Source organism: Sander vitreus, chromosome 7 (genome assembly GCF_031162955.1).
Source record: "Sander vitreus isolate 19-12246 chromosome 7, sanVit1, whole genome shotgun sequence".
NCBI lineage: Eukaryota > Metazoa > Chordata > Actinopteri > Perciformes > Percidae > Sander > Sander vitreus.
Window position 1 is genome coordinate 20,230,803 of NC_135861.1, and position 16,788 is coordinate 20,247,590.

Genomic DNA, 16,788 nt, shown 5'->3' on the forward strand with positions numbered 1-16,788 from the left:
ATCTACGCGTGTATGTGCAACTGTGCATACAAAACGTGCTATATATCCATCCATCTGATCTGTGATCATTTATCTGTACTGAGCATGAAAAATGACTGTGTGTGTGTGTGTGTGTGTGTGTGTGTGTGTGTGTGTGTGTGTGTGTGCGCGTGCGAGGCAGAGTGGTCAAGATTGACCCAGTAGGCTGCGAAGAGGCTGTATACCCATCGGTATTCCAGACGTGGAGGCAAACTACTGTCTTTGTCACCTTGACTCCCCCTGCAGCAGATGAGCTGTGGGCTGCACAGGAAACACTTAGCACTACCTGACTGTAGTTAAAATGGACAATAGGGCTTTTCTGTTTTCTTGCTCCCATTTTATTTTTTTACCCTTTCTTTCCCCTTCACTTCTCCACTCGTTTCTGTTCTCCATGCCCCCGCATCACCCCCGTCTTCACTTTGTTTATTCCCTATTAGCTTTAAGTGTGATTTCAGCTGTCACTGCATGGGCTTTGTGGAACGGTAGAACTAAATATTAGGATGTCAGAAGGTTTCTGTATAACAATCGCACAACATTACGCTCACAACTTGCAAGTCTGCATTACCACTCACAGGTCTTGTATGTGTTTGTTTTAGGTGTAGACAAGCCTTTCTTTCAAAGTCTTTAAGCCTGTGATGTGTGTGATGTGTATTTTTGTCTAAGTCTGTGTTAGAGAAAGCAACCTGTCATCAGTTAATTGTCAATTAGGAGGCAATGAAAGCATGCTTGCGTGTCCGTATTTGCGTGTTTGTGTGTGTGTTGAGCGCCGCTGTCGTCAGCAGTGTGGTCTGACAGTCTAGTAGATCTACAGTGGAACCTCCAGCGACATGTCTACTGCTGACAGCTTCTCTACACACACTTTCAACGACACTGACGGCTAAAAACACACACGCACAGACATAACGCACCCACATATACCACTTCTGTGTCTGCCTTTCTCTGTCTCTTTACGATCTCCCTATATTTTTGTTGACTGGTGATGATGAGGTAAGTTAGGGAGTCGAGGAGAGAGAGAGATGATTCAGAGCGGTGACGTGTTGGTAGTTGCAACCAAAAACACTGGGTGTAAATCATGACTCGGCTGAGAGCTTTGAAAGAATGGGTTTAATATGGTGTTTCTTTTTTGTATTTTCACTTAAGCTCAGTCGGATGAAACCCTTACATTGAAAAAGTGACAATTGTTCAAGTAGAATGTTAGGGTTTTTTTCTTTATCCCCTTTGAAAGGATTTCACAAATCCAAGAGTGGCAGGATTTTCAGCCTATGGAGAACCATGTAATCCTTCTAATTAAGTTAAAACATTGCTGTGTGAAATGTTTAGAGGCATTGTCCCTTGCCACCTTGAATTTCCCTGTTTTAGTTTGCGCTGTTTTAAAAAACCATTGTAATGTCAGTCAGTGATGGCTGCAGAAGGACAGAAGAGCCTCACCCATCTTCTGTTACTTCATCTCTCTTCAGGGGCCGACGTGACCGAACCCAACAGCTCAGACAGTCGCGGCGAACGCCTTGACTTCTTCCTCAAGCAGGAAGAGCCTCTCACCACAGAGCCGAGCTACATGGGTCCCAACGAATCAGAAGAGGCCGGGGGAGGAGGCGTGGGTGGAACAATCTCATCTGTAGCCAATCTGAAGGCGGCGCTGATGAGTAAGAACAGCCTGCTGTCTCTGCGGGCTGAGATGATGGGAGATGATAACCCTTTGCTGTTTGAGTACCTGCCCAAAGGAGCACACTCCCTGTCTTGTAAGTCACTATTTACTAGCACTCTGCTCACACTGATTGTTACACACACACATCCACACACCTCATTATAACTTACAACTCGAGTATACACAAACTGCTGTAAATCTACTGGTGGTCACCTGTGAGACATAAAACATACAGGCTTGACCGCTTTTGACATGAGCATACTCTTACTCTGCAGAGTATTTTCCCTCATCATTCACTGTCTTTGGATAACTCTGAATGCGTACGTGTGTGTGTGTGTGTGTGTGTGTGTGTGTGTGTGTGTGTGTGTGTGTGTGTGTGTGTGCGCGTGTGTGGTGGCACTTGAGTGTGTAAAGAGTTTGTGTGGCAATGCCAGTGATGATTAGTCAGCTGTGACTCAGTGAGAGAACATTTTGCTGGGATCGCTCTCGCTTTTGTGAGAAATATTTGTTTGGTTTTATGTGACAGGTTCTTTGTGTGTATCAATGGGTCTATGGCTGTATTTCACAGCAGCAACATAACACAACAGAACTGCAGCAACTGTTCAGATATTACTTATTTTCTATACTTCAGCAACAAAATCGATGACATTATTGGCTCTACTCAACTACGGCACAAACCTTTACATCCTGTTAAAAGCACCTTCAAAACAGAGTATTTTCATAAAATTGTATCTCTAAAAATAACCAGTATAACAAACTGATGATAGAGAAATAGTATGTCATGTGAGATCAAATACCAAAAAAAATCTAATCTATTTTTTGTGTGGTTATGCATGAGTGTGCATCCTACATGTGAATAGTTTTATGTTCAGGTGTGATAAGCCTTTGAACAACTTTCCTTTGGTCTTTGAATATCTGAATACCTCACCACATAAGTAGCAAAATAATTTATAATTGATATTTTATGATAAGTTATATAAGCTAAAATCTCTTACTTAAATGCATAGTGTATAATCACCTGAAACTAGGAATTGTGTTTCAATTAGCTTAGAATGAGCCCTTCATATTTAGAGAGCATTGCAGGCATGTAAAGGAGCAGTGTATAGGATTTAGGAGGATCTATTGACAGAAATGTAATATAATATTCATAATTATGTTTTCATTGGAGTATATTCACCTGAAACTAAGAATCATGTTTTCATTAGTTTAGAACGAGCCCTTCATATCTATAGGGCGCGAGTCCTCTTCCATGGAGTCAGCCATGTTGCACCATCATGTTTCTACAGTAGCAATGCAAACACTGATGAACACAATGAACAACTCTGCACAAATTTGTCCAAAACTGATGCATTCAAGGTAACTTTGATAAGTTAGTCTATATGCCGCCGGAGACCCACTTCTTCAAATGTTATTAGCAAGCATGTAAGGAGCCTAGCTAGTAAGGATAACTATAGTTTAAATTTAGAATACAGCTGGGTGGGCGAGGTTAACACGCTGACACTAAATGTTCACTAGGGGTGTGCAAAAAATCGATTCACATTCGTATCGCAAAATCGATTCATAGAATTCCAAAAATCGATTCATATTTTACTTATTTTTTTCGTTTTGTAATGGCGTGTATACTATTGTCCTGAAATGAGTTTAGCTCGCCATTCCCATAGATGGCACTGTGTCGAATTCACGCTGATGCCTGGGCACTCTTTTTATAATCAAAAGAAGAACGAGTGCAGCAGAAGTAGTTTAGTCGGCGCAAACAATGGCAAACCTCACAGAAATAATTATTCAACTTTCTCCATCCTCATTGAAGGCGAGAGTTTGGGCACATTTCGGCTTTTATGACCTCGAGGGGAAGACAGAACTTGATAGGAATCATGCTATATGCAGGCTTTGCAAAGTGAAAGTTAAGTATTTTGGAAACACCACAAACTTAACTAAAGACGTGGACGAACAACAACCTAAAGTACCTAACATGCCAGTCAACCAACGCACTCTCTTTCAGTGCTCTAAACTCCCACCGAACTCTGAACGAAAAGCTCTTTTTATTTAACAGTTTTATTTTATACTTGAATTAAATGTATTTGAAAGCTGGCCAAAGCTTGGCACGTTGCAGTTTTTAGTTGCAAAAGTTTTTATTTTTGTATGAAGACATATAACGTAATATCAAACTACATTTAATTTGTTGTGTTTCTTTTAAATTGTATACTGCAATCACATGGGAAAAGTAACTACATTTACGTGCTGTGAATCGTTTTTTTAATCGAGAATCGTTTTTGAATCGAATCTTGAGCCTTAAAATCGTTATCGAATCGTGACATTTTCTGAGTCGTACACCCCTAATGTTCACTACCTCAATCCAGATGACGCTAAATGTGTATTCCCTCAATCCAGATGAATATTGGAAAGTATTTTCAAAGACTCAAAAGGGTTGGCTGAGGAGGCCCAAAGACAATACCAGAGGTAGTATGAAAAAGAGACCTAGGAACTTTTAAAAAACCACGCGCAGGAGAGCCGACCAGTGTGATTAACTATTGATATAACTATTTTTTTTTTTTTTATATATTTATTTATTTGTCACAAAGTACTTGGCAATTAAAATATTTGCAGTGGAGCACCTTATAGTAATTAAGGATATTAATGTTTACCTTATATTAATTATTATTCGAACCACATCAATATTAGATAAATAAACATCCTTATTTGTGCTTAATTTGTTAATGTTAACAAGAGATTTTTTCCTTCATTCAGTTAGTTTTTTTGGCCTCCAGTGAGGGTGTTAAACAGCGTCTACATGTGTGTATCTCTGTGTGTGCCAGTGTGAGCGTATATTTGTTTGCGTGGGCACATTCGTATGTGTGTGTGCAACTTGTGTGTTTGTGTCTCTTTGCTTTTACTGGCTAGTAATTGGATCTTTTGTCCAGAGTTCTGCCAGTCTTTGTGAGCGGAAGAAAAGCAAAGGAAGGGTACAACTCTGAGCCAAGTCATGCCTTTTGAGTTGAGCCCCACTCACCTACAAGACTGAATAGACCAAAACACACATTTACAGTTGCACATACGCACTCGTACACACACGTCACATCACATCACCCCTTTTGTGTAAGTGTTAAGTGTGTGGGATTGAGATGTTTCTGTTGGCTTAAAGAGAAGAATTAGATGCTGTCACAGCACAGATAGACAGCCTTACAAGCTCCAGAGAAAAGAAGAAGAGGCTTTTTGATACAAACTAACACTTTACAGCTACACTCAGCCTTTACTATATGAATAGGAGATTTGGAGAATTCAAAGAATGTTAATCAATAGCTCCCTGCATGGAAAGAAAAAAACATGTTAAATGAGTCTCATAGCTGTTCTTCAGTTGTCACCAAAGAAACCTCAGGGAGGTTTTTGGTAAGCCAAACCCTATTTTGAATTCACTACACAATAGGGGTTGGGGAAATGGGCTTGTCGAGATGGCCAACAACCTCCCCTCCCTCCTCGGGTCTGTCCCTGTGTCTAAATGAGGACAGAAAATAAACAAACACTGTACCTCAGATTACTGGGCGGAGGATAAGTCTGCCTGGTTTGACAGATCGCTACTCCCTGCCTCCCTCCCTCCATTCAGCCCTCTTTCCCCCTCCTCCCGTTCTCCTCCTTGCTTCTCCTTCACCCCTGCTTAACATCCTTCCTGTCCTTTTTTTTTTCCTCCTGTACTCCCCCTCACACCATCCCTCCCTCCTTCCCTCCATCCATTTCTCCTTCACCCCTCCTTAACACTCATCCCTCACACTCTCCCTCACTCCCTCCCCTTCTAGCCGGCTCCTGCAGTTCCTCCTTATTTGTCTCACTCCTATATCTTTCCCCCTCTTTTTCTTCCTCTGTGCAGCATCAAAGTATGTTGGTTTAAAATCCTGGGAAAGTATTGATCTAGGCAGAGAGGAGGTAGAGCAAGGTCACCTGGCCCAATTGAAGAGAGACCAGTGAATATCAGCAAAAGGCCTTCACACAGAGTTTCTGTCTCCCCCTCCCTTCCTCTTCCTCTCTCTCTTTTCTATATAATTGATTGTTTACTAAAACATGCTTCTCCTAAAGATTCATACATCCAAAATCAAATCCAGAATCAATGCCCTGCAGTTTAACCACTGAAAACTTCTTCCTCTTTACATTTAGCAATTTAAACCATCACCTTGTTGACAGCGCCTGAGATTCAAATGCACAGCTCCTCTCTTTGCCATCCTTTGCATGGGCCACACGGACTACATCCTCCTAGCATGTGGAATGCCAAATACAGTGGGGGGCGAGTCTGTATGTCAATCAGCCTCCTGATTCCAATTAAGATCATTGGAATTTGGCCCTGGTACCCCTTTTGTGCATCAAAAAATCAATGCCAGACAATGGATTTTGCCGGACTATCCCTGCACACCTGTCCTCACTGCCACCGCATTCCGGCTGTAAAGAACATCCAATTAACTATAGGGATCATACTGACATTATTGAACTTTTCTCTCCACTGCCTGCTCTCATCACTTCACATCTACTTTTGAAAATGTACTCACCTTGTATAGTAGCTCCTAGTGGCTTCATAGCTACTCTCTGGAGGTTTTTATGATTTGTATTTATGATTGTGACACAAATGGTGCAAGAGACTTTTTTAGATTGAAAATGTGGATCCTATATAGCAACACCATACCCTCTGCATCTCTATTAAACACAAGAGGAAAGGAAGCATAGCAAGGCTCAATGTAAAGGTAGATATCAATGCAGGAGTAATAACTTTCAATCTGGTAGTGGTGATATTTCCCATTTAAGGTCACCTAATCCAATAAACCTTTTTGGAACTGGTGGAACTTTCCCAGAAATCATGAATGCAAATTCAGATTTGCTCTACTTCATCATTAGGACAATAAAAGGGAAATAAAACTGTCCCGATGTTTTGATATTCCATGATAGTCCTTTCCTAAGAAGTGGCTACTGCCAGAACACCATTTGTTAATGAGCTGCTCCCTCTCACCTGTAGCTCATCTCTTTACTCTCCGTCTCCCATTCTTCCTCCCTTTTAATGTTGTTCCACCCGTCGCTGCCGGAGATGGGGAAGAGGAGATGGGGAGTTAAGCATTTGTGTGTGTTCTCAGTAAGTGGGAGTGGGGAGTGTCGGGTGCGGTAGTTTAACATTTCAGGAATCCGTCCACGTTTGAGCATCATGGTTGTGTGATTCTGTGCATTGTGAAGAGGAGGGCAATGAATGGCTAACCCACTGCATAACTCTGGAGACATTCCCCAAAACGCTGCCCACACTTGCACGTATTCGTATACGCACACACACAATCCAGAATAACCTGCAACACATTACACTTTGATTAATATGCACTATAAGAAAACAAGAGGCGCTCTCAATACCAGCTAATGGTGATATTAATGTAGCAGAAAAAGCTTTAGTGTGAATAGTTATCGAGAGCTAAAGGCTCTTTAAGAGTCGAGATATGAAATTCTTCATCTAGCGTGCCTTAACTTGTTGCTGGTAAACATCTTACATGGTCGATATAGTTGTCCTTTACCCTGTGTGTACAAAAAGTCTTCACTTGAGCTGCAAGATGGCTTCTCTCCAAAACAATCTCCCTCCACGCTACAGAGGATCCTCAAGCCCTCTCCATATATGCGTTTTACTCACTCACACAGCACATGCACACTCACTCACTGAACACACACACGCTGCCATCCTCTGCGCACGCATGTGGGTGGAAGGAGAAGGAGAGCAGAGGAGCAAAAGTAACCGAGAGAGAAAGAGAGAAGAGAAGCCCTAACCCTTTCCCCTCGGCTGGTGGAAAGTGAAACTTCAGAGTTTTTCTTCCTCCCCCTCTCCATAGTGTTTGATAGTGTAGCACTGGCAGCCTCTGTGTGCCCCCCTGCCCACTCTCTCCCGTTGTGTTCTGGTGGCCAGCTGCTAGCAGAGTTGCAGTTGTACGTGAGTGGGTGGGTGAGACTCGTTTCCTGTGCTCCTCAGGGCTCCGCTCCAACAACTACTGCAGCACGCTCCGGCCAGGGGCCACGGGGGCCACTATTCATAACAAACAGGGGGCTGGCTCCTCTCCTCTTCCACTTCTTCCTCTTCTTCCTCCTCATCTTCCACCAACACCACCACCACTACCGCTATCATCATCATCATCATCAGCATACTTCCCACCCACTCCGCCCACACCACTGCACCCCTCTGAGCCTCGGCCCCTGGAGGCCCCCGGTCTGCGGGCCGGGGCACCCCCACTGCGCTCAGAAGGGTTGGACATGGAAGTGGAAGAGGCCGGCGAGGGCCCGGAGCCCTCCACCTTGCCTGAGGTAAGCACACAGAGCCTGGCTCAGCTCCAGGGAAAATGCTGCTCTCTGGGTACCGCTTCTCCAGTCAGATAAAAGTTTGTGAGAGTGAGTGGAGATGAGCATCCAGGGGGCAGCTTCACCCTGTTTCTGCAAACACACTGAGGGGGGTTGAGGTGACAGAGAATAGAAAGTGACTTGTGACGTGGTGGGGTTGTGGATCTTTATGAAGAGTGGGGGTTAATGGGGTTATTTTGAATCATTGGAAAGTCTTTTTTTACACAGCATCCCTCAACCCCTCTCTGTATCTCACTCTTTGTGTGGAATCTGGCATATTTCCTGCTACACTGTTTTATTTTGTTTGTCTTTCTTTTCTGTTTGCTTTCTTTGCTTTTTCTTCCTTTCAGATTTCCAATTCTTCAGTCTTATCTTCCTTTTTTCACATCTTTTTTTTAATATAGCCAGACCCAAATTCACCTTTTAAGCCAAGAGTCTTTGCTCAGCATGAGCGGTAATGTAGTTTAGAGTGGTTACATTAGAGATGTGGTCACAATGGCAGCGTGTGCTTCGAGATGGCAGATAACCGGCAAGGTAGTGAGATGAGACTGAGTAGAATCAATACAAGTAGACAATGAGAGGTTTGCTCTCGCAGCCCAGGAAATTGTTTGTTCTGTTTGGTGTGTGTGTGTGTGTGTGTGTGTGTGTGTGTGTGTGTGTGTGTGTGTGTGTGTGTGTGTGTGTGTGTGTGTGTGTGTGTGTGTGTGTGTGTGTGTGTGTGTGTGTGTGTGTGTGTGTGTGTGAGCATGGCAGTATGAGCATGTGTGGATGTGAGTTTTGTGCCAGTCTGTGTGTGTACGCTGTGTGCGCGGGTGAGCGTTTTAGAAGCAGCATTTGATTTCAGTGGACCTGCCTCCAAACAAGCCTCCCTATCTCTGCGGACAAGCCATCTGTTTGCCCAGTGCATGGTGTTCTGTTATCAGAGAGGAGGAGGAGGAGTGTAGGGACTGAGGAAAAATGGGTGGGGGTGAAGGAATGGCAGGAGCATTGAGTAGATGGAGAAAGGATAGAGTTTCGATGGGATGTAGATGAGAGAAAAGACAAGGGGGAGGTATTTTGGTGCACCTTGCTGTATCAGGCAGATAATATTATTAATACTGTAGATCAACCTAACTGCTCATTCTGTGTCTCATAGGACGGCTCTTGCATCCAGGAACTGTCAGCTATTCATAAGACTTTTTCTGTTTGCTTGCTAATTTCTAACAATGTATCTATGTCTTTAAGTCATTCTAATGTTTCTCTTGTCTTTTCTTTTTTTACTTTTCTGTTTTCATGTCTTTGTTTCTGTGTTTCTCACGTGTGAAAAAAAGGTTGTCTTCACAGCTTGTCTCACCTGCCTGCCTCCTGCATGCCCACACAACAATCCATACAGACAGAATACATGTGTGTGTGTGTGACATAACAGGATGTTTTGTGCTTACAGGAGGGTGTAAAAGACAAAGAAGACATAAAAGAGTACAGCACAGGTATGGTTTAGGTTTTAAAATTGAAGTATATCATGTTGATATAAGTTAAGAGAGAGTTTGTACCTTTTATCTTTTCTCTCACTTTTACTCTTACTTTTCTTCTTTCTATCTCAGCCTTGGAAGGTGACCAGTCTCCTGTCGAGAGGGATCAGATGGGCGATGAAAGCTGTGCTGGTGGCTTGACTGTGGCTGGCAGAGGAACTAAAGGGCTGATGGTGCTGGGCGAAGAGGTTGGGTCAGGGAAAAGAGTCCTGCCAGAGACCGGTGCCTGGCCCTCACAGGGGTTTGCCTGCTCCCTGTGCAAACGGCTGTTCAGCAGCCTGGAGCACCTCAGGGAACACGAGTACCGCCACACCCTGTCTCTGATGGCCTTGTCTCTGGACTGGCCGAGCATGCACGGTCCGTATCACCAACCTACCCAGCCTCATCACCAGCCACAATCCCAGCCAGCCCACTTCCACCAGTCCCTTTACCGCCCTGCAGTGGAAGAACTTGTGCCGGCGCGCTACCTCTGCTCCCAGTGCCCCGCCAGCTTCACCCTCAAATCCAACGCCGATCGACACGAAAAGACCATCCACTTTAAGAAGAAGCTGATGCAGTGTGTGTACTGTCTGAAAAACTTCAGAGACCGCACAGACCTGCACAGGCACCTGTCCTCTGTGCACTCCAAAGAGAGAGGGCACACCTGCCCTGCCTGTGCCAAGGCTTTTAGCACCCAGAAAAACCTGTCTACACATGTTAAAGTGTGCTGCCAGGTGGGGTCAGTGCCAGGAGATATGCTGGGAAGAGGCACTGGGATGGAAATTTGTCAGGGTGGGGTTATAGATTCACTGTGGCAGCTTTCTCAAGAGATGAAAGTTGACAATCATGATCTCAGTATCAATTTGGAAAATTGATACAGGCCGCAGGCTTATGTACACATATTCATTCCTATCAGCTAGCAGTGTATCGTTCATGCCAAAATGATCTGTTGACATTTTTTAAAAATACCTAGGGACAACTCTTTTTTTTACAATTTGTTTAATATTATGTCATTATTTTTTTACTATTAATTGACAGCTTACATATAAAGAATAACCAGTTGATATGCAAAGCCGATCTGTTTAAACAACAACTGACTGAAATTATAAGTATTACTGATTTTTAAGTAATCTTTAGGTTTGTGAATAGTTTGAGTGTGCACTGATTGGAACCAATAACAGGTGAATAACTTTTCTGTTGTGTTGCTGAGTCGAGAGACGGGGGGGCGTCTTTCCGCCTCCCTGACCTAAACCACTTGTCTGGCTCTCTGTCGCCAGTCACTAGGCTGACTAAACTCTTCTCTCCTTTTTAGGCAGAGAGATCTTTATCTTTGTGTCCATCCCTGCATTATGTGTACAAAGACACTCAGGCTTTACTGTGGCTCACAGCCCACACAACCACACCACCTGCAGGAACTTTGTAGAAATGCCGCATGAGTCTAGAATTAAGACCCAAATCAGATTGTTTCTGTTGCCAGTGGTAGTGTTCCTCAAAATAGCATAAAACGTAAAGGAATGTTATTATTTATCTATTTTTTAAACACTGTGGTTACTTTTCTTTAAACTGAAACTCAAAGCAAAACAAAGTCATTCTATCACCCCACTGAACACGTAGCTTGTCATCTCATCACTCATGACATGATTACCTTCAGTCAGTGCTGTCAGATCAGTGCAGATGGAGGGGATGTGTCAAACCAGACAAAGCCAGCTAAACAATAGACCAGTAGCAGCTCTGATGGGGGTTGGGTGGTGTCATTTTCTCGCTCTCTTTCCATCTCCTCTATCCCAGATCTTTAAGTCTTCTTTTGGCTGGAGCTGGATAGTAATTGGTCCGGCCCTTCTTAACCCCTGACCTCTTCATCTGAAGAGGAAGTGGGGACCGAGGGGCAGATGACTCTTAAACCAGATGAGTTTAGTGATGTCACTGCTGCAGACAGATAACAGTTGTGAGAAGTGGGGAAAATTCAGGAGAGGAATAAGGGAGATGGTGAGTGTGTTGCAGAGCTGCGAAGATATTGGAATCGGCATGAGCACTGACTTCAAAATCATTGCTAATATACATTCACACCAATTTCTGCCAAAAATTCAGGCCTGCAACTATAAACCAAGATATTTTCCTGACACAGCCCAGTTATGAAGGTGCATTGTGTGTACACCCATACTGTGAGTAGTACATACCCAAAGGGAAGACCTGTGTTTCCCTCTAATATTCCAGTGTCACTCCAAGACAGAACTGTAATTTCTATGTGTTCAGTAAAAGCAGAACTGGTCTATTGGGAATATGCCCCCTTACCTGTTGCGTGTACATACACACAGGGAACTCCCAAATGCCAAATTCTTTCTCATACTAAATCCCGTCTCTCAGGTAACACTCTGTTCTAGGCAGCAGCTGAAACAGACTGGCAGGCTCCGAGAAGTTAGGAACTAATCAAGAACTCAATCAAGAGCCAGCCATTCCGGAAAAACAACAAATACTGTACGGCTGTTGTGTGCGATTCTTGAGATGAGTGAATATGTGTTATTGTAAATGTTGAAAGATATTTCATTTTAGAATATATAATTTCCTCCTTACCTCCCCCCTCCCCCCAACTGCACTGTACAAAGATATGTACTTTTCAAAACGGAATTATATTCTGCTTGTAGTTTTTGTGCTGTAATTAAACTATGATGGAAAATGTTGAAACCCCTCTGTATTTTTTATCTTGTATCTGTGTCGTGCACATCATTCACACCATCACTAGTATTCTTTTGTCTTTGCATTTTTAACTTGCCGTTCTAAAAAAAAAAAGTGAATAAGATGTTCAACTCTGTTGTGCAGTTGATGTGTTCTTGCATGTTTTGTGCTGTTGAGTGTTTAATCAGAGCAGAAGTCGATTTGCAGATGGAGGTAATTATATTGTATCACTTTAAAGCTTATAACCCTGAACTGTGTGGTTGACCCCTCCTCTATGTACAGTAGTTGTGTTGTGCTTGTGTTCTCATAAATTCAGTCCTGATCTCTCATGGTCATACGCTGTATGCCTTGACTGCAAAGTTTCTTTCTCTCACACACACTCACACACACACACACACACACACACACACACACACACACACACAATCTGTTTACTTGGATGCCCTTCACCTGGCTTAACAACCATTTAAGTAAAGACCTTGAGATAATTGGTTTACCAGACCTTTACACAAGATTGGGACATGGTATTAACATTAGTTTTTATTTTTATTTCTTTGCTGAAGCCTCCCTTTGTGTGTGTGGTTTTATTTCCCAACCCTTAACCTTCTTGCCATTGTCTGTGTTTGTCTTTCTGTCTGTGTTTTGCTGTCCATAGCAGAGACCCTCTAGAGCAACTAAGGCAGAATGAATGTTGTGTGTTGTGTTTATAGTATCTCTTTATTGCTTTAGTATGGAGGAACAGCTGTTGCCAGGGCAACTGTAGCTTTGACTGGGATTGGGGTGGCCATGGGAATTGATGGTACATTTCTAGACCATGCCGCTAATTAAATGTAATAACTGAAAAGTGACGTTTTTGGTTTATTCAAAAGAGCTTGATTAAGAACTAATCTTTTATCCCTTCTTTTTCTCCCTCCTTGTGTCTACACAGTGAATGACTTCACAGTGATCCGTAAAAAGTTCAAGTGCCCCTACTGCAGTTTCTCCGCTATGCACCAGTGCATCCTAAAGAGGCACATGCGCTCTCACACTGGCGAGAGGCCCTACCCCTGTGAAATCTGTGGCAAGAAGTTCACCAGAAGGGAGCACATGAAGAGGCACACACTGGTGAGGGCAGCTATGTGATTACCAGTAGGGGGCAGTAAATCACACCATATAGGCTACCAAAGTGTAAATACATTGTATGTTAAATGATGTGTTTCTGTCCAACAGGTCCACAGCAAAGACAAGAAGTATGTGTGTAAAGTGTGCAGCCGGGTCTTCATGTCAGCAGCCAGCGTCGGAATCAAACACGGATCGAGGCGTCACGGCGTCTGCGCCGACTGCTCTGGCCGGGGCATGGCCGCGCTGCTGGACCACCACGGGGAGGTGGGAGGAGACCTCTCTCCAGAGGAGGAGCTGTATCCCGGCGACCGTTTCCACGATGACCAGGCGGAGTGCGACGGTGATGGAGAGGGGGAGGAGGAGATGATGGTCGAAGGGGACGGAGAGATGATAGGAGAAGGGGAGGATGAAAGAGGGAAGTGGAAGGACTCGGGGATGACTTCCGAGGCACACGGAGCACTGGACAATGAGAAGGAGGAGAGCGACTCCTCGGCACAGGAGGGGGAGCAGCAGAACGGGAGTGAGAGGGACTTCACCTGGATCTCCTAGAATCTGTCAGGCACCTATCAGCGGCTCGTCAACCAATCTCTAAAGATCTCTAAAGATCTCTCAGGCAGAATCCTCTGCTCTCTTTACCCATTCGTCCCACCGTGGGCAGGCCTTCCTTTGAATGGAAATGCTGTAGGGTGATGCACGACAATGATCTAGAACCATCATGAGTAACACACTCAAATGCGTGCGCACACACACACACACACACACACACACACACACACACACACACACTCTTAGGCTATTCTCAACCTTGACTGCCATAGTAGAAGAAGAGTGGTCAAGAGATGGCTCGAGTGCAAGGCTTTTTCTGCTTACCTCCTTTACTTCTGATGCAGTGTTTTTGTGTTTCTTTTTCTTGAGGGTTCAGGCCAGAGTCCAGTAGTTTTCTACTCTGTCACAACAGAAATCAACGAGGACGCTGCCAAGGACATGGCCAATGCTAGACTGCAACTTTGTATGTTTGCCATCACAATCACCATGGAAACCAAGGCTCACTGACAGTGTAGGGAAAAAGCCAGGAGGGGTGGAGGGGGTGGAGGGGGGTGGTGGGGATGTCTTGGTCCCACCTCGGCTGTAATGTTTCTTGGGAAAGTGTCTCTCTACGAGTGAAGGGAGAGTCTAAATCTATTGCAAAGCTACACGTGTCAGAGGACCGGGCAGCTTGATGGCACATTGTCGATGCAGAGTCCTACTGCCACAGACTTGCACTTTAATGACAACTGACTCCTATCAAAGCCCTGAACCCGTGGTTTACATTTTTGATCTGATCTTTACTTACCTAAACAACTCGGTGACCGCACCTACCTTTAAGGATATACTTTATGTCCTCTTGACTGTTATCACAATATAGAAATCACTGAATCTTTGTGCAGATTGCTGTTTATATGGCCGATGCCTTTTCAGTGAGGTCCTTAATCTTTTCTTTACTTAAGTTAACCACACAGTTTCTATCAATCCATTCCAACAAATACTGAAGAATTGACTAATGTACATATGTTTTTTTTGTTGTTTTTTTTATTTAAAAGGGGAATGTGTGTGAGACAAAGAGAGACAGAGAGAGTGTATGTCAGAGTTTGTACACAATGTGGACATCTGTGTCTGCTTCCCTGTTTGGAAAATCAACAATGGATCCATATGACCTACACGATTAACTCTTTCTGTCTCTCTCGCTGTCTCTGGTTCAGTTTCTCAAACAGTGAAGGTTGTGATGATAGGACCTGAGAGCCACGTCTCTCACAGCGAAAGAGGAGCTGCCTTTGTTTCAAAAATATTTTTTTTCTTTTCTTCCCTTTTTCAGTCATGTAGTTCTAGTTTCTCAATACAGAATATGCAGCCTCTTTCCATGGTTTATCTTTCATTTGGTGATATATTTTCTCCAGCTTTGTAAGAATTAAAGAAGAGGATCAAAATTGTGCTTGAAATTTCCAAGTTTGATATTCGTAGAGAGTGTAATATTAATTTGTTTTGTTTAAATGCTATTTATTGAAGATTTGTGGATTTCCTAATTTTTTGGAGAAGTCATTCCCTCCTCTCTCTCTCTCTCTCTCTCTCTCTCTCTCTCTCTCTCTCTCTCTCTCTGTTTTTGGGTGGAACACGATGGGTGTTTGTATGCAAGTATGTTTGAGTGTCCAGTGTCCAAAAAAAGAGTCTATATTGATTTCTTAAGATTATTTCCATGTTTTCGGCAATGTTATTGACAATTCAAGTGAGCCAGACGAGATGTCTTATTATTATGATTATCAGATCAATGATTACTGTTGTTGATGTTACTATTAATTATTATTAAGTGCTGGATGCTAAGCTTTATTGTGTGTTCTTTTTTTGATATTTTATATCTTGTATAAAAAAAAGCTTTTATACTTTGCCTTGTTGTGACAGCGTTTACAAGGCTTTTATCAACCTTTTATTGTGCCAGTTTACGCTTTTTCTGTCGTATTTGCTTTTTTACCAAGGGGATAAACAACTTCACTGTCAAACTTCTCTGTTAGATATTGATTGAAACATATATTCAGCACACGCTTTTGCATCACTAATGTACACTAATTGATTAATATCGAACCAAAAACAATCTAGTACCTTGTATACATGAAGTGCTTTTCGTTTCACAGTCTGTGTGTGCAGGTGCTTTTTTGGATTTATTGTCGTGGTTAACAGTTTTGTTGTTGGGGTTGTTTTTATTTTTTGAACCTGTCACTATTTGTAACAGTTTGAAAAAAGTGCACATGCTATGGTATTATTGTGAATATGAAGAAGGGCTGTGTGAAAGGACCGGCTAGCTTTTGAAGATCGCATCTTAAAACCAAGCTGATTAGATATGTTTTTTCTAGGTCGAGTGTCTCACGCCTGGCATGACACACACAATCAAGTAGAAATGCAGTATGCAGACACAACGCTCCCCTCAGACAGTGTTGAGTCTACATGCTGTGTTTCTACAGTATTTGCCAGTGTTTACTGGCTTGAGTTAATTTACAAAAAAAAAGGGAAAGTGAGCGCTGCAGTCGTAACTCTGGGAAACATGTTGTTGCCTGTCTGCTACAGGTGGCATGGACTGCACTTCCCATTAACCTCCACTGAGAAACTCTTAGTACAATCTGATTTGTGATGCTTTCTTCATGTCTGGCAACTGTCTTTATTTTATTTGTATTATTTATTGTGTTTTTGTTGAACCCATCTATCAAAATTTGTGGGTAGAAAAAAAAAAAAAAGACAATGGGGTAGGATTTTTTATGAATGTCCAAGTGGTGTGGAAGGAGCCCATGATCGGCGACAAATCTCTGTCCTGTGGTGCCATTGTGGCCACTGAGAGACATCTGGATGTATGTGTGACTCCCCGGCCCTGCGCTCTTCTCACAACCTGTACTGTATGTCTTCTTCCTCATACTGGGTTGTACTTCAGGAAAACGTCTGCCATCAACCCCTCAATATGTGCCTCAATGACATTTCACCCGTGTGCTTGTGAGAGTGTCTGCTACC

At 43.2% G+C, this 16,788-nt stretch overlaps 1 protein-coding gene across 7 annotated transcripts in view; it reads left to right on the plus strand.

Annotated features, from left to right (window-relative positions):
• zbtb46 (zinc finger and BTB domain containing 46) overlaps positions 1–15,684 on the plus strand; it is a 57,947-nt gene extending 42,263 nt beyond the window's left edge. For 4 of the 7 annotated variants that reach the window (XM_078255199.1, XM_078255200.1, XM_078255201.1 and 1 more), the window contains exons 4-7: positions 1,476–1,757; positions 7,638–7,966; positions 9,423–9,465; positions 9,580–13,064. In XM_078255199.1, the coding sequence (XP_078111325.1) occupies positions 1,476–1,757; positions 7,638–7,966; positions 9,423–9,465; positions 9,580–10,361 (1,436 nt within the window). In that variant the 3' untranslated portion in view covers positions 10,362–13,064. Of the gene's footprint in view, positions 1–1,475; positions 1,758–7,637; positions 7,967–9,422; positions 9,466–9,579; positions 13,065–13,087; positions 13,264–13,368 lie in introns of those variants that run through there. The other 3 variants (XM_078255203.1, XM_078255204.1, XM_078255205.1) reach the window with 2 other exon arrangements.
• The last annotated feature ends 1,104 nt before the right edge of the window (positions 15,685–16,788 follow it).